The sequence below is a fragment of the Ursus arctos genome, unplaced genomic scaffold, assembly GCF_023065955.2.
Source record: "Ursus arctos isolate Adak ecotype North America unplaced genomic scaffold, UrsArc2.0 scaffold_9, whole genome shotgun sequence".
In the NCBI taxonomy this organism is placed as follows: Eukaryota; Metazoa; Chordata; class Mammalia; order Carnivora; family Ursidae; genus Ursus; species Ursus arctos.
The window spans coordinates 40,957,493-40,976,918 of NW_026623111.1; the positions used below are offsets into that span (position 1 = coordinate 40,957,493).

Here is a 19,426-nt window from a genome sequence, read left to right on the forward strand (position 1 = left end):
CCTGGGATCGAGCCCCGCATCAGGCTCCATGCTCTGCTGGAAGCCTGCTTCTTCCTCTCCCACTCCCCCTGCTTGTGTTCCCTCTCTCACTGGCAGTCTCTCTCTCTGTCAAATAAATAAATAAAATCTTTAAAAAAAAAAAAAAAAAGGTCAATTTCATAATGATACAGGTCAACCCACAAAGTAGATATAAAACCTGAAACTAGGGGCGCCTGGGTGGCATAGCGGTTAAGCGCATGCCTTCGGCTCAGGGCGCAATCCCGGCGTTGTGGGATCGAGCCCCACATCAGGCTCCTCCGCTATGAGCCTGCTTCTTCCTCTCCCACTCCCCCTGCTTGTGTTCCCTCTCTCGCTGGCTATCTCTATCTCTGTCAGATAAATAAATAAAATCTTAAAAAAAAAAAAAAACCTGAAAGTTTATGCACCTAATTACAGTGTCACAATACATAAAACAAAAACTGTAATAGACAAATCCACAATTACATAATTATAGTCAGAGATTTTAATACTACTCTCTTGATAATTGATAGAAGAGTCAGAAAATCAGTGAGAATACAGATGATCTAAACATATCAACAAACCTGACATAATTGACATTTATAAAACACTCCACCCAATAACAGATGAATATATTCTTTTCAAGTGCACAATAATCAATTAATTTATCAAGATAGCTCATATTTTGGAATAAAACAATCCTTAAAACATTTATAAGGATTCAAAACAGTGTTATCTAACCACACTGTTAATTTTTTATTTAATTTGTAAATTTACAAATAAATAACAAAAAGATCTCTATGAAGTCCCCCAAATATCTAAAAGCTAAATAAAATACTTCTAAATAATGCATTGGTCACAGACGAAATCAAAAGAGAAATATAAAAGCAAAATGAACTAAATGAAAATTAAAACACAACATATCAAAATTTGGGGAATACAAAGAATGTAGTATTCAGAAAGGAAAATCATAATACTAAACACCAGAAGAAAAGGGAAATTTATAATACTAAACACCAGAAGAAAAGTCTCAAACTTATGACCTTTGTTTCCACCTTAAGAAACTAGAAAAAAAAAAAGTTAAACTCAAAGAAGAAATAATAAAAGTCAAACTAAAACCAATGAAATATAAACATAAAATCAATAGAAATAGACAATGAAACCAAAAGCTGGTCTCTTGAGTTGATTAATAAAATTGATAAACCTCCAGCGAAAGTGGCCAGGAAAAAAAAAGAGAGACAAAGGAAGGATAAACTAACAATTTCAGGAATAAGAAAAGTAATGATCACTAGAGACTTTACAAAAGGTAAAAAGGTAATTAGTATATATTATGCTTATTATAAACAACTACAATAAAATGGACAACTTCCTTGAGAAACAGAAACTATTAAGCTCAACCAAGATAAAACAGATGTCCTGAAAAGTCCCATGTCTATCAAAGAAATTGAATTTGTAGTTTAAACTCTTCCAACAAAAACCTTCCAGTCCCAAATGGCTTCTCCAAAATTTAAGGCTAAAACAATGAATATTCTGCACAAACTCTTCCAGGAAAATGAAGGGAAATAACACTTCCCAACTCATTTTATGAGGCTATCATTACCCTGATGCTAAAATCAGATATTACAAGAAAAGACTACAGAAAAATATCCCTCATGAACATAGATGTAAAATTTTTGTAATTAATTAAAAGTAGGCACCACACCCAATGTGAGGCTTGAACTCCTGACCCTGAGATCAAGAGTTACGCACTCTACCAACTGACCCAGCCAGAGGGCCCTAGATATAAAACTTCTAAACAAAGTTATATTCTATCAAATGCAACAGAAATATCAAAAGAGAAATAGACATGACCAACCAGGTGGGGTTCATTCCAGGAATGCAAGGTTGGTTTAACAACAATCAATGTAATTCAACATATTTCTAATTTTAAAATCTCTCTAAAGAAGAAGAAAACGCATTTGACAAAATCCAACATGTATTCTGGATAAAAACTTTCTGCAAACTAGTAGAATAAAACTTCCTCAAGCTGATTTAAAAACCAAAACAAAAACTAACAAAAAAAATTTACAAAAGCCCTACAATTGGGGCGCCTGGGTGGCTTAGTTGGTTAAGTATCTGCTTTCAGCTTAAGTCATGATCCCAGGGTCCTGGGATCGAGCCCCACCTGGGTCCTGACATTGAGGGAGTCTGCTTCTCTCTCTCCTGCTGCCCCTCCTCCCTGCTTATGCACACTCTCTCTCAAATAAATAAATAAAATCCTTAAAATTTAAAAACCCTACAATTAAGATGATAAAAAATGAAGAAAATGTAAATTCATTTTTCCTAGATCAGGAGTAAAATAAGAATATCTGTTCTCACTACTTCTCATCAATGTTTTTCTGGAGATTCTAGTCAGTGCAATGGAGGAAAAGCAACAACAAAACATCTATATTACAAAGGAAAGCAATATTGTCTTCATTGTTGATGATATGACTGTCTATAAAGAAATTCAATACTCCACAAATAAGTGAATGGAAAAGGTGAGTTTAGCAAAACTATACCCTAGCAAGAAAAAATAATTGAAATTTTTAAAATATATACTATTTATACACAATTCCAGACTTCAAGTTATATTACAAAGCTGTAGTGATCAAGACAGGAAGGTACTGGCTCAAAACAGACACACAGATCAATGGAACAGCATAGAAAATCCAGAAATAAACCCACAATTATATGACCAATTAATCTTCAACAAAGAAGAAAAGGATATACAATGGAAAAAAGACAGTCTCTTCAATAATGGTGCTGGGAAAACTGGATGGCTACATGCAAAAGAATGAGACTAGACCACTTTCTTCTACCATACACAAAAATATAAACTTGAAATTTATTAAAGACCTAAATGTTAAGACCTGAAACCATAAAAATCCTAGGAAAGAGCACAAGCAGTAATTTCTCTGACACTGACTGTAGCAACAGTTTTCTATATACATCTTCCGAGGCAAGGGAAATAAAAGCAAAAATAAACTATTGGGACTATATTAACATAAAAAGTTTCTGCGCAGTAAAGGCAACAATCAACAAAACTAACAGGCAACACACTGTATGGTAGAAGATATTTGGAAATGACATATCCAATAAAGGGTACCCAAAATATATTAAAAACGTACACAATTCAATACCCAAAGAACAAATAATCCAATTAAAAAAGACATGAACAGACATTTCTCCAAAGAATACACACATACAAATGGCCAAGAGACACATAAAAAGATACTCACCATCACTTATTATCAGGGAAATGCAAATCAAAACTACATGAGATATCACCTCACACCTGTCAGAATGGCTAAGATCAAAAACTTAAGAAACAACAAGCGCTGGTGGGAAGGTGGAGAAAAAGGAACCCTCATGCACTACTGGTGGGAATGCAAATCTGTACAGCCACTCCATCAAACAGTCTGGGGTTCCTCGTAAAGTTAAAAATAGAACTATCCTACGATCAAATAATCACACTACTGTGTATTTACCCAAAAAATTACCAAAACACTAATTCAAAGGGGTATATGCACCCTTATGTTTACTGCAGCACTATTTACAATAGCCAAATTATGGAAGCAGCCCAAGTGTCCATCGATATGAAGGGATAAAGAAGATGTGGTATACACTCACATACACACTGACTCTCTCACACACACACACACAACGGGATATTACTCAGCCATAAAAAAGAACGAAATCTTGCCATCTGCAACAACATGGATGGAGTTAGAGAATGTAAATGTAATGCTAAGCAAAGTAAGTCAGAGAAAGACAAATACCATACGACTTCACTCATATGTGGAATTTAAGAAACAAAACAAAGGAGCAAAGGCCAAAAAAAAAAAAGAGAGAGAGAGCGAGAGAGAAACCAAGAAACAGATTCTTAACTATAGACAACAAACTGATGGTTACCAGCGGGGGGGGGGGGGGGGTGAAACAGATGACGGGATTAAAGAGTACACTTATGATGAGCACTGATAATGTACAGAATTGGGGAATCACTATATTGTATACCTGAAACTAATACAATATGTATGTTAATTATACTGGAATTAAAATTTAAAACTTAATTAAAAATTTTAAAAATAGCGGTGCCTGGGTGGCTTAGTCAGTGAACCATATGCCTTTGCCTCAGGTCATGATCCCAGGGTCCCCACATGGGGCTCCCTGCTCAGCTGGGAACCTGCTTCTCCCTCTCCCTCTGCCTCCACTCCCCTCCTGCTTGTGCTCTCTCCCCCTCTCTGTCAAAATAAACAAATAAAATCGTTAAAAAAAATTTTTAAATAAATAAAAAATAAAAATATGTACCATTTGAAATTGCATAAAAAATAATACCCGAGTATAAAACCATATAAAGATATGCAAGACATGTCCACTCAAAACTTAAAACATTGCTCAGGAAAAAAATGTTGAAGACTTAAGTAAATGGAGTAAGACACTATTTCATGGGTCAAAAGACTAAATATTTTTAAGATATCAATATCCCAAAATTGATGCATAGACTCAGTGCAATCCAAACTAAAATTCCAACAGGATTTTCTTTGTAGAAACTGACAAGCTGATTCTAAAATCTATATGGAATACAAACAATGTAAAAAGCAAAACAACTTTGAGGGGCGCCTGGGTGGCTCAGTCGTTAAGCATCTGCCTTTGGCTCAGGGTGTGATCCCAGAGTCCTGGGATCGAGCCCCACATCAGGCTCCTCTGCTGGGAGCCTGCTTCTTCCTCTCCCACTCCCCCTGCTTGTGTTCCCTCTCTCGCTGGCCGTCTCTCTCTCCATCGAATAAATAAATAAAATCTTAAAAAAAAAAAAAAAAGCAAAACAACTTTGAAAAAGGAGTATGAAGTTGGGGAGCTAACACTATCCAATTATAAGATGTAATTATAAAGCTACAATACTCAAGACAGTGTGGTATTTTGCATCAAAATAAACACATCAACAGAACAGAACAGAGTTTAGAAACAGACACATATGGCATCTGATTTCCAACAGAAGTACAAAGGCAATTCAGTGAAGAAAGAATAGCCTTTATAACAAATGTGAATGAACAACTGGGTATCTATACACAAAAAAATAAATAAATAAAAAATTAACTTCAATCGATACACTGCACCATATAAAAATTTTAACTCAGAATGAATCTTAGACCTAAAAGTAAAACGTGGAACTATAAAAATTCTAGAGTAAACACAGTGAAAAAATCTTTGTATTTAGGCTTAGGAAGGGTTATTAGGTATAACATTAACAGCACAATCCGTAAAAGGACAAATGAACAAACTGGATTTTATTAAAATTAGAAATTTCTGCTTTTGAAAGAATTGTTAGGGGATGAAAAGTCAAATCACTAATTGGGAGATTTTAAAGCATACACTTGTACCCATAATATACAAACAATTCTCAAAACTCAACAATAAAGAAACAACTCAATTAAAAAAACAGGCAAAAAGTTGAAACACTTCAACAAAGAACATCCATAAGTGTTAAATAAACATGAAAACATGCTCAAGATCATGTACTATTAAGGAAATACAAATTAAAACCATAATGATAACACTACATTCCTATTAGGATGACTAAAATTAAAAAGACTAACCATACTAAATGTGGTCAATACAGCAGAAGAGACTCTCTCATTTACTGCTGGTAGAAATGTAAAGTAATAGCACCACTTTGGCAATTAGTTTCTCAGTTCCTTAAAAAGTTAAACACATATACACCATATGATTAAACTACTCTATTCCTAGAAATTTTTACTCAAGAGAAAAGAAAGTATATGCCTACAAAAAGACTTGAACAAGAACAGTCATGCAGCTTTATTTATATAGACAAAAACTGGAAACACAAATGGCAATCAAATAAATAAATGTGGTATATCCATACAATAAAACATTACTCAGCATTAAAGGGAATGAATACCATTGATCCAACAACATGGATGAATCTCAAAATAATCATGAGTAAAAGAAACAAAAAAGAATACGTATTGTGTAGTTCCATTTATATAAAACTCTAGAAAATACAAACTAATCTATACTGCCAGAAAGCAGATCAGCAGTTGCCTGGAAGGGGTGGGGAGGAAGAGACATAAGGAAACTTTTGGGGGTGATGAAGATGTTCACTATTTTGACATACACATGTATACAGGTGTTAGTTATATGACAAAACTCATCAAATGGCACTTTAAATATGTGCAGTTTATTGTACGTTAATTACATCTCAATAAAGCTGCAAAAATAAAAACAAAAATTGTAAGATGTCATTAACAAAACACACTATACTTGAGACCATAAAATAAAACAACACATTTTAAAAAATGAAATCACACAAAGTATACTCCCTGACAACAAAATTAAACTAGATATCAGTAACACAAAGGTGTCTGGAAAATTCCTAAATATTTGGAGGTTAAATAACACACTTCTTAATAACACATAATCAAAGAGGAAGTCTCAGGGAAAATCATAACACATTTTTAACTTAGTGAAAGTAAAATATGGAATGCAGTCAAAGCAGTGCTTTAGAGAACAATTTTAGCTTATATGCTTATATCAGCATATAAAAAAGAAAACTCTCACATCAATATCTTCTGCGTTGATTTTAAGAAACTAAAAAATAGTAAATGAAATCCAAAACAAGAAGAAGAAATAATAAAAATAAGAGCAAAAATCAATGAAATTGAAAACAGAAAAACAATAGAGAAAATCAGGACTGAAGCAATGAGTCCACTCTCATCACTCCTACTCAACATTTTACTGGAAGTCTTGCCCAGTGGAAAAAAAGAGAAAAATAAATAAAAGGTATGCAGATTAGAAACTAAGAAATAAAACTATCACGACTCTCAGACAACATGGTTATTATCTACACAGAACATCCTGTGGAATTTACAAAAACAATTTAATAAGTGAATTTGGAAAGGTCACAGAATACAAAGTGAATATATAAAAATCAATTGTACTTGTTATGTACTAGCAATGAACTGGAAATCAAAATTTAGAAAACAATACCATTGACAATAGCACTAAGCACAAAGAAATACATACATAGAGTTTAGAAATAGATCCACAAAGAAATACATACATAGAGTTTAGAAACAGATCCACATAAATATGGTTGACTGACTTTTGTCAATGTACAAAGGCAATTTAATGAGGAAAAAACAGTCTTTTCAACACATGGTGCTAGAAAACTCATAGTCCTATGCAAAGAAATGAACTCTGACCTGTGCCTCACACCTATACAAAAATTGACTCAAAATGGGTCACAGATCTGAAAGTAAATGCAGAAGAGATCATAGGAGAAAAAGTCTGTGATCTTGGTTTAAGCAAAGAATCCTTAGATATAACATACAAACACACAATCCATTTTTTAAAAACTGGTAAATTAGACTTCATCAAAATCAAATTTTGCTCTGCCACAGACATTAAGAGAAAAAAAGACAAGCTACAGACTGGAAAAATATAGTTGATTATATAGCTGACAAGGGACTTATATTCAGAACATATAAAGAACTCTCAAAGCTCAACAATACACTATTTAATAATAGGCAAAATATTTGAATAAACACTTTAACAAAGAGGTTTTACAAATGGCAAGGTGCTCAATATGGTTAGTCATGAGGGTAGTGTGAATTAAAACCAGAATGAGATGCCACCACATCTATGAGAATGACTAAAATTTCTTAAACTACCACCACCAAGTCCTAGCAAAGATGCTGAACAACTTGCACTCTCCTATATTGCTGGCTGGAATGTAAAATGGTAGAGCCACTTGGGAAAACAATTTGGAAGTTTCCTATAAAATTAACCACACAGTTACTACAGGATCCAGCAACCCAACTCATAAAAGTAAAAACTTAGGTTCACAGAAAAACGTACATGTGAACATTTATAGCATCTTTTTTTTTTTTTTTAAGATTTTATTTATATGACAGAGAGAGCAAGCACAAGTAGGGGGAGCAGCAAGCAGAGGGAGAAACAAGGCCTCTGCTGAGCAGGGAGCCCAACGCAGGGCTAGATCCCAGGACGCTGCGACCACAACCCAAGCTGAAGGCAGATGCTTAATGACTGAGCCACCCAGGTGCCCCCATTTACAGCATCTTTATTCAAAATCATCAAAACTGGAAACTACCCAATGTCCTTCTTCAGTTGGTGAGTGGATAAACAAATTATGACACATCCATACAATGGAAAACTACTCAGCAAAAAAAAAAAAAAAAGAATAAACTATTGATACATGCAACAAAACAGATGACTCTCAAATGTACTAGCTAAATGGAAAAAGCTAGACTCAAAAGGCTACATATACTGTATAGTTCCATTTACATAACAAGCTAGAAAAGACAAACAGATCAGGGTTGTCAGGATTTAAGAGCTGAAAAGTGTAGGACTACAAAGGACAGCACAAGGAAGTTTTTTTTTGGAGAGAATAGTAATATATCTTGGTTGTGGTGATAGTTACACAACTGTATGCATTTGTCAAAAATCATAAAACTATACACCAAAAAGAGTGAATTTTGCTGTATAATAATTTTCAAAAACAGGTTATGGCAATTTTTTTTAAAAAGGAAAGGCAACTTGGAAGGAATAACAATAATAATAATACAGATTTAAAAACAATGTCTCCAGAACAAAGTCAGTTCATAAAAAGGGACACTCAGTTGGAGATGGATTTCAAACTTAAGGCAGAAATCAAGTTACCCAAATTACTGAATAATGTCATGAAGGTGAAAATGCTGAGCTGCATATGAAGTATGCCGTTGGTCCTGATTTGTCTTAAGAATCTGAGACAACTGCAACCATATTCCACATCACAAATGAGGACAAAGGAAAAGTTCAGAGGCTAAGAATCAGGCAGGGTTTTAGCCTTTATTTATACTAGTACCTCTCAATCAAGGGTTCTTATTCTTAACATGGAATACCTAGATAAAATTCTAGGAATCCATGGAAGTGGATAAAACAAAAATTCATCTTTACACTAACCTCTAACTGAAATGTGGTATAGTTTCCTTAGGTTATGAATGCATGCAACTAACTGTGGTAGACTAAACAGGACCTGTATCTCTATCACTCATAGAAATCAGATTTTTCCTATCACAACACATTACCATAGATTCTCCGCTATCTTACTTTGTATACATTAATAAACATTTATAAATAATATATCTGAGGGGTCTTATTCTTTAAGATTTTATTTATTTGAGAGAGAGCAAGAGAGGGAGAGCGAGCACAGAGGGAGAGGGAGAAGGAAAAGCAGGCTCCCCACTGAGCAGGGATCCCCAGCTGGGGCTCGATCCCAGGACCCTGAGATCATGACCCGAGCTGACCGCAGACACTTAACCTACTGGGCCACCCAGGCACCCCTAACTGAGGGGTTTTAGTACTTTGATAACTTTATCAAGGGTTCATAGACTTCCCTGGAACACCAAAAGGATCCATGACAACAAGTTAAAAAGCCCTACTCTAAATTATCCTGTTCCCATCGTACACAGCACCACTCTTTTCAGGGTCTCTAACACCTTCATATAGACGCAAGAAGTGTCACTCTCTCCATGGGTATAGAATAGCTTACACCCAAGACACGGAAATGCACAGCTTTTTATCTGAACAGTAACCATATTTGTTTGCACTCACTAGATAGTAAAGTCCATATAAAATTAAATCATATACATACAAAGAGAGACCTTAGACCTAATACTATATCGTTAAATGAAATGTACTTTCCGAAACCACAGATGAAAATAGCCTAAAAAAATCAATCTATTCTATGACTCAAATAAAAAGGAATTTAATGAAATCATCTGAAAAATGACCTTATGTTGCTAAAAATGAATGGAGAAGAGTAGGAAGTTGAGTTTTGTTTTCTAAATCCTATGCTGTGCACACAGTGCAGTATCTTGTTTTCTCATTTAAAAAGTAAAAAACAGGGGCGCCTGGGTGGCTCAGTCGGTTCAGCATCAGATTCTTGATTTCGGCTCAGGTCGTAATCTCACGATCGTGGGATCGAGCCCCACAGTAGGCTCTGTGCTTAGCAGGGAATTTGCTTGAGATTCTCTCTCTTCCTCTCCCTTTACCCCTCCCCCTGCTGGCTCTCTAAATAAACAAATAAATACACAAATCTTCAAAAAAAAAAAAAAACACAAAGGATCTCAAAACCTCAAAAAAACTATATCACACAGATTCCTAAAATAAAATTTTTATGATTCCTTGTGTTACACAATAGCAAATAGCCGGGGCGCTTGGGTGGCTCAGTCATTAAGCGTCTGCCTTCAGCTCAGGGCATGATCCCAGAGTCCTGGGATTGAGCCCCATTCGGGCTCCTCCACTGGGAGCCTGCTTCCTCCTCTCCCACTCCCCCTGCTTGTGTTCCCTCTCCCGCTGACTGTCTCTCTGTCAAATAAATAAATAAAATCTTAAAAAAAAAAAAAAAAACTGCCAACCAAATGGGATACAGCAGTCATTTATTTTATTTTTTTTATTCTCTTGAGAGAGAGCGAGCACAAGTACAAGGGAGGGACAGAGGGAGAGGGAGAAGCAGGCTCCCCACTGAGCAGGGACCCCCCCTCCAATATCATGACCTGAGCAGAAAGCAGATGCTTAACTAACTGAGCCACCTAAGCGCCCTGAGACAGCAGTCATTTAAACAATGAAAATGCCCAAAGAGTAGGCGGGAGTGAGAGGACCTAAACTCCAAGAGCTGCAGATTCAATTGTGCATCAAGGGACAACTGAAAATTAGGGGGAAAAAAAAAAATTCTGTGGTCTGAAGATGATCTGGTCAGAAATATGGGCGATAAAAAGAAGAAATATTCTTGGAGAAAAAATAAATATTACAAATATTACAGTAAATATTACAAAATTAATTCTATTATAAAGGCATTATTTCCTTTTTATCAATAAAATGTTATTAGTTAAAAATGTTTTTCAGTAGGAATATACTGCTTATTTTACAACAGAAATTAAGGGACAAACAGAATTTGCTTTTTGGTATTTCCTACCATTATTTGATGACAAAATGAAATGTAGCCACACAAATCAGTTTCAACAGTATTTCATTTTTATATATATAGTTATCATTAATTTTTTAAAACTTTAACAAAAATGTAATGTGTTCCATCTATAACAATTTGCCTTATCTCCACCCATATCTTAGAAATTTTTCATTATAAGCAGTCAAAATTATGACTCTTCAGATCATTTTTCCTGATTACAGAATCACTATGTACTCATTTCAGAAAACTTGTAAAGTATAGAAGAAAAGAAACATTTTCTTAAAAAGAAACAAGAATTCCCCATAATATTACCAATTAGAAATAAATACTGTACCCATGTTATTTCTTCTATGGGTACTACCTTACATATTAATAATACTGCTATTTGTCAATGTCAGACACTTTGAACCATTTAGCTAACAGCTTTACAAACACTACTTCATTTTATACTTACAACAATCCTATTCAAGCAGGTAGGTGAATACTGCCATTTTACAGATCAGTCAACTAGAGATTAAAGAGGTGAGGAAACTTGCCTAGAGTCACAGAGATAAGTGGTAGACCTGAACCCAGCATTCTCAATCACTATGCTATACCACCATGAATGTATATATAGAGAGAGAATGCTGTATTCTAGTCTATTCTTAGGTAATCTCCTAGGTCATAAAAATTATGAATGAAATTTATAATTAAATTTAATATAACAGCATGTGGACATACTGTAATTTACTTAATCACTCCTCTATTGGATCAGATCATTTTTTATAGTATTCAGCATGGTGTGACGCATTCAAAACAAAAACAAAAACAAAAACCCAAGACAAATGCAAGACTTGCTTGTCTACTTCTAAATTAAAATTAAAATGTATTAATTCAACTTACTCTTTTACTGAGGCAAATAACTGGCCACATACTGCAACCTAATGTGCAGCAGCAACAAAGGCAGCCACAAAGCAGCCAACGTACATTAACAGGAAGGTTCTTCTTCAGACAACTGTTAACTCTGTTGATGCTGGCTTTAAATTCTTCAGGAGCTACCTAAAGAAAATTTTAAGAAATAACAACACTGCAATATTAATGTCAATAAACATGTCTTATTAGCATAACTGTTTCTGTAATTTGTTAGGAAAAGACTTCACTTTTGAAGTATATAAACAGTACCCAAGGAAATGATAACACTCACTTTTCCAGTTAATGAAGAAGGGAATTCTGATTCAAATTTGTTGCTCAGTCCAAATCTATTTTTTAAAAAAGAAGAAAAATATGTTATTACATGTCATTGTGGGAAAAAAGCCATTTAACTTAATCAGAGGTCAAGTAAATAGATGCAACTTGATATACAAAGTAACAATGGAATTTTGAGACACAAAAACACTGAAATCAGCAATTTATGAAATGTAACAAGCAATTTTAGCAGCTGAATCAAAACTTTTGTATAAGAGGCTGAGAATACACAAAGAAATTACTTCTTTGGGGCTCTGTTTGTAAGCAAAATATTAATGTAGTGGAAAATACAACTATTCAGTTTTGTAAAAATTACTGAGATTCTTCCAACTAAGTACTAGAAAGCTACGATCTCCGCTATTGATTATTCTTTAGGTTAAGAGCACGTGTTAACACTCAATAAAGCAGTTAACATGTCTAAGAATGCAAGTTGATCAGTTAGCATTTTCTGGGACCAGCCTATGCACACTGTTGTTACAGCCACAGAATGCTAAAACACCTGGAACAATGTGTCAGCTGCCTGCCTACTTAAAACTCAGAAGTACTACAACACTTGCTAGATGAACTCCCAAAGAAATGGAACTGACGTAGTACATTTTAATATCTTTAAGCTTTTAAATGTCTGCAAAAATCATGAGGATTGACTGGGCACTTGACTCTTGGATAAGTTATTAGAAAAGAATAAAATACTCATGGACACATTAGTAATGGTAGATTGCATCTAGAAATACAAATTGAGATACTTCAATACGACTTTTGTTGGATCCTGAAGCCGAATTTTGTTTTATTGAGATATACTTGACATTTAACACTGTATTAGTTTAAGGTATACAACATAATGATTTGATACATGTATATATTCTGAAATGATTACCACAATAAGTTTAGTTAACATCCATCTCCTCAAATTTTTTTTTTCTATGATGAGAACCCTTCAGATTCACTGTCTTAACCACCCCTATAAATACAGTTCTGCACTTTAGGTAGCTTGCACTAGTAAGACGGCTCTCCTGAGATATTCTGCATGAAACAGCAGGGCTGGTCAGGGGTTTCTAATTCAACCATCAGTACAGCTAAACAGGGAAATCGAGTAACATGAGCTGTGTGCAAGCAGTAAGGAATGGTGGAGACTAGCCAAGTGGAGGGTATAGAGAATGAGGGGAACGCGTCATGGGTCAGATTCAGCTGATTACTGTCATATTAGACGCAGGCCCACGTCTGAGAGATTGTATGATTTTCTCTAAGAGGAGCTGGGAAACCAGACTTCTATGCAAAATTTCCCATCTTTGAAATATTGTGCAAGGCAAACAAAACACTTCAGTGGTCAGGTTATGGTCTGCATCATTATCTAGACTTCCATACATGTGGATGGTGACACTGGAGACCATTTTATCATCATCTTAAGCCATTTCATACATTATTTTATAGCAGCACTGAATGACATTAATCTGTCTTTATAAATAATGGATACTATTTACAGAAAAGATTACAACACAACTACCTAAGTCCAAGCCAAAGTTCTTCTCATACTAAACATATACCTGCAACTGTTACTGTTCTACATAATTCTGGCATTAATGCCATTCTAAGACTGACAGACTCCATTAAATCCATTTTCTGTCTATATGCCTCACCACAATATGGTTCTCCTTGCCCTAAAAGATAACTCACGTCCAACCTCAAAACTCCTGGAATGAGGAAGTGGTGTGAAATGCTAGGTGACAGCTCTCTGTGAGGTCTCTAGATAATGTACCTCCTTTTCATCTATTTCCCTTAGGGAAGGAGGATAATCAACAGATGTTTACTGACTATAAATTATAAATTTCCATCTCTTGAAGTATTATCTCCACTGGTCTGAAGCTATTCTCTTTCAATGAATAGTTTCCATTTCAACCATGTTTATTTTTTTAAAGAATTTATTTATTTGACAGAGAGAGAGAATGGGGGGCAGGGGGAAGGGCAGAGGGTGAGGGAGAAACAGGCTCCCAGCTGAGCAGGGAGCCCGCTGCAGGGCTGATCCCAGGACCCTGGGATCGTGACCTGAGGCAAAGGCAGACGCCTAACGACTGAGCCACCCAGGCACCTGTTTTTTTTTTTTTAAGAGAAAAAGAACACATGCATGCAAAGCGGGGGGGGGGGGGGGGGGGGAGGGCAGAGGAAAAGAATCTTAAGCAGACTCCATGCCCAACGCAAAGTCCAACATGGGGCTCCGTCTCATGACCCTGAGATCATGACCTGAGCCGAAAAGAAGAGTCTGACACTTAACCAAGCCACCCAGGAGCCCCCCTCCAAGTCTAACTAGAAAAGTCTTCCCCTTTCATCCCAGCCATTAAGACATTTAACACATATTAAATTATTTTATTAAATAACTATAGTTTGCTGCCATGTAATATGCTAAGTTGAAGGGAGCAGTCCAAGATGAGCTTAAACCCAACTTCCTTTCTTTTTAGAGCCTGAATATTTACTTATCGGCCATGTGACTGAGTGTTGATTCTTTACCCAGGGAGCACAACCAGCTAATTAATTGCCCTCTTGCTCCTGCAGGTCAGGGCTCTTTTAAATCAGGCTAATTATTCTTCCGAGTAAGAACTTACGTTCCATGGACATTCATTCAGTTCCTCTTCCAGTCATACTTTTTTGTTAAGCTGTATTTTAGGAACAGACAGTAAACCTACCTCTTCCTTCATCTCACTCCCCAAAAAATGTCCAAAGAAAGATTACCCAGTGACAAGATTATCACTATATGAGAATGCTTAGCTTTTCTACCAGCCATTAATTTGGTGCTAATGATTTTTTCATTCCCCCATCCACTGAACAAGAATACCTGTAACAAGTGTCAAGATAATGCTGCACTCAAAGTCCCTGAAGTCTCCCCAGCCCACAGGAGTGAATCCCAACTATACTCTTTCTCTTTCAAAATCTCTAAACAACGGGGCACCTGGGTGGCTCAGTCGGTTAAGCATCTGCCTTCAGCTCAGGTCATGATCCCGGGGTCCCTGTGTCAGGCCCTCTGCTCAGTGGGGAGCCTGCTTCTCCCTCTCCTTCTGCTGCTCCCCCTGCTTGTGCTGTCAAATAAATAAATAAAATCTTTAAAAAAATAAAATCTCTAAACAGGACATTCAATACTCAAACCAAGTACTCGTGATTACTGGCAGAATTCTGCCAGTAATCAGAATGCGCCATGATAGGCAGGCACCCTTTCTTCATCTCCATTTGGAATATAGTTCTGTCCTACAGGGGTATTCAAATTTGGCATAAGGACCTTTTTGCTCTCTTACATCCTTGAGGAACTCAATAAACTTAAGTTTATGTGGTTTATATTTACCAATATTTTGGATTAGACATTAGAACCGAAACACCTAAAACATTTTTAAAACTGATTCATTGGGGCGCCGGGTGGCGCAGTCAGTTAAGCAACCGACTCTTAGTTTCGGCTCAGGTGGTTATGTCAGGGTCATGACACTGAGCTTTGTGTGGGGCTCCTTGGGATTCTCTTCTCCCTCTGCCCCTTCTCCCCCCACTTGCCCAAGCTGACTCTCTCTCTCTAATAAAAATAAGTCTTAAAAAAAGTTATTCATAAATGAGCCCAGTATATGCTAACAAATATAACATTTTTATAAGAAATAACTTTTTCAAACCAAACAATTTTAGAAAAGTATTGTTTTATATTTCCACACCTTCTTAATGTCTGACAATGAAAGGCAGCTGGATTCTCACATCTCTTTGTGCATTCCATCTGCTGCAATATGCTCTTTGGTTGATTTTATAAGGAAAATTAGGCCTCACCAGATACAAAGTTGGAAATTGGTGTATATCATTCTTTTTTTTTCTTCAAGATTTTATTTATTTATTTGACAGAGAGAGACAGCCAGCGAGAGAGGGAACACAAGCAGGGGGAGTGGGAGAGGAAGAAGCAGGCTCCCAGGGGAGGAGCCTGATGTGGGGCTCGATCCCAGAACGGTGGGATCACGCCCTGAGCCGAAGGCAGACGCTTAACGACTGTGCCACCCAGGCGCCCCTGTGTATATCATTCTTGATAATATACCAAAACTCGACAAGTGATAGTGTCTTAACTGTTTATTTCAAGGAGGAAACTGAAACTACATCAATGAATTTTTAATACTTTGTTAAATTCCATTGGTGTATCTTGCATTTTGAATGGTTTTACCTATACCTGATTTTTAACTTCATACATTTGGCCCTTGAATATATTAGTAAACTAAGTTATTCAGATCTTCAAAATGTTAGACACACTTCATTGTATGATATCAGAATCATCACATTCATTGATACAACCACTTATCTCATCAGAAAGGTCTTTTAAGTATGGGCAGCTGTCATGTTCATGGTGACAGATACAATTTTTCCAAAATTCTAATTTTCATCTGAAAGCTAGAATTTCATTATTGACAACAAATGCTATCAGTTGTTTTCCCTGAAGTGACAATCTTGCTTTATTTTTTAAAAAATAGTAAGAGGCTCAGGGGGCCTGGGTAGCTCAGTCGGTTAAGTGTCTGCCTTCAGCTCAGGTCATGATCCCATGGTCCTGGGATAGAGTCCCACATTGGGCTCTCTGCCCAGGGGGGAGTCTGCTTTTCCCTCTACCCCTCCCACCCTCTGATGCCCATGATTTCTATTTCTATCACACTGTTCCAAATCTCAACCACCATTTTCAGCCTTCGGGGTCACTCCCTCTGTGCTGGAGGTCCACAACACTATCCTCAGGTTTGATGATTCACTAGGAGGACTCACATGACTCAGTATATAGTTGTACCCACAGCAAAAGGATACAAAGCAAAATCAGCAAAAGGAGAAGGCACATAAGGCAAAGTCCAGAAGAAACCAAGAGCAAGCTTATAAGAGTCTCTTGTAAGAGTGAAGACAAAAGGATGTGCTTAATTCCTGCAGCAACTAGTTTTGACAATATGTACATAATACTGTCTACCGGGAATGCTCATTAAAGACTCAGTGCCCAAGGCTTTTATCAGGAACTGGTAAACATGCACCCTCTACTTAGCATATACCAAAATTCCAGAGTCCCAGAAGGAAAGCAGGTGTTCAATATAAACCACATTGTTCAACAGTTTAGGCTCAGTGAACTGTTCCTATAAATTTTGGGAATACTGGGGACCATCCTAAAGTCTAAGTTCCCAAACACCAGCCAAGAGCCAACACTGCAAACAAGTATTTCTAAGGGTAGCAGCGGCTCCTTACACATAGCCTACAAACCTGCCTAAGTCTACCCAGCCTAAGAATACGAACCTCTATTTTCTTCTCTCTTAATGTACGAGAGTATCCACCTCTTTTCCTTCTGCATCCAGTATCTTGAAAGAGTCCTCACATGAACTATGTTTTTCTCACCTTCCATTCATTATTCAAACTACTACAATGAAGACTTTAATCTACATTTCTTTACTGATGAAACCTTCAACAGAGTAGTTGAAAACAACTATTTTCAGCAAGTCCTCCTTAGGGCATGCTTTCTCCCAGCAAAGAGCTTGAGTATTAGAGTGGGGAAAGTCTTATTTGGCACAGGATACAGCAAATACCTCTTTTGCAATGTCTTTGATTTCTGCCAGGCTTTTTATGTAGTATATATATCTCATATATTATTAGTTTGCAAACTTTATTTTTTTTAAAGATTTACTTTATTGAGAGAGATTTTGTTATTTAATTCTAGGCCAACCAAAGCAATACTGACATAAAGTTTTAAGATGATCATCTTATTTTATTAAATGTATAAGAAAAGGCACACTTCGTTATTTGTTAATGTAACTGCAAGATATCATCTTAACAGTTTTGATGTGACATAGATTACTTAGTTTTGATACTACCTTAGTTCCAGTTTTGGGGAATGTTGTCTTTTTTTTTTTTAAGTTTGGCAGCAAGTGGGGTATCTAAATAGGAGACAATAGTTGGTAACATGAAGCTTAAACTAAAGCCAAGATACAGTAAAGCCGGGAATAAGTAGAAATAAAGAATAAGCTGAAACCAATAGTAAGCAGACACTATGAGACAGAGGAGAAAAGCAGTCTGCCAGTTCACATTGCAACAGCAAAAACTGGAACTGAAAGTAGGTAAGTCACTGTGACAGACCACTAGATCAGGGAGCAAAGGACACATGCCGTTGAGAAAAATAACAATAACTTCATAACCAGACCACACTATATCCAAAAACAATAATATTCCAGGCTCTCTGAAGCCTGGCTGTACAAAATGCAAATCTTCCTGTCTTCCTTAGTGTCCATTCTTATAATAAACTTCCACAGCGTAAGGTCCTCTGAGTGGTTCTATTCTTTGAAATCTAATAGAGCCTTATATTTCATACTTTAAGAACTCATGATGATATTGGCATATGCTCCCAATATGTTAAATGAAAAATGTATAATTCAGAGTAAGTATGGTCTCAATTTAAAAAAATATATTTACATATATGCAGAGAAAAATTTAAAAAGTTAATCCATCAAAATATTAATCGTGGTTAATCACAGGCAATAAGCTTATGGGTGATATTTCATTTTCTATATTTCCAGGTTTTCCAAAATTTCTATAACATATATTGCTATTTTAAATTAAACAGGGGCTCCTGGATGGCTCAGCTGGTTAAGTGTCCAACTCTTGATTTTGGCTCAGGTGGTGATCTCGGGGTTGTTGAACTGAGCACTGCGCTCACGAAGGAGACTGCTTATCCCTCTCCCTCTGCTCCTTCCCCCACTCCTCCCACCCCTGCTCACTCTCACTTGCTCTCTCTCTCTCTCTCAAATAAATAAATAAAATCTTATTTAAAAATCCCTAGAAAGAAAAATTTAATAAGGATGAGAAACAAGTACACCAAAATATTAAATGATCTTAGTCTCCTGGTGATTATAGACAGTTTATTTTCTGCTTCACTGAGATGTACTACTTCCCAGTTTTTAAATAATCTTTGTTTTTCATTATAATTAGAAAAAGGATTTTTTTTAAAGGTTTTATGTATTTATTTGAGAGAGAACACAAGTGGGGAAAGGAGCAGAAGGAGAAGCAGACTAGAGCAAGGTGAGGGGCAGAGAGAGGGAGAAGCAGACTCTCTGCTGAGCAGGGAGATCAAGCAGGGCTCAATCCTGGGACTCCAGGATCATGACCTGAGCTGAAAACCGACTGAGCCACCCAGGCACCCTGAAAAAGGATTAAAAAAAAAAAAAAGAAAAAGGAGGGATG

The 19,426-nt window shown here is 36.3% G+C and overlaps 1 protein-coding gene across 2 annotated transcripts in view; it reads right to left on the minus strand.

The window, feature by feature from the left end:
* Positions 1 to 19,426, minus strand: part of CHIC2 (cysteine rich hydrophobic domain 2) — a 54,827-nt gene that overhangs the window by 22,422 nt on the left and 12,979 nt on the right. For both annotated transcript variants that reach the window (XM_057309702.1, XM_057309703.1), the window contains 2 exons: positions 12,189 to 12,243; positions 11,888 to 12,043 (listed from right to left, as the gene is read on the minus strand). In XM_057309702.1, coding sequence (XP_057165685.1) covers positions 11,888 to 12,043; positions 12,189 to 12,243 — 211 coding nt within the window. The remainder of the gene's footprint in view (positions 1 to 11,887; positions 12,044 to 12,188; positions 12,244 to 19,426) is intronic.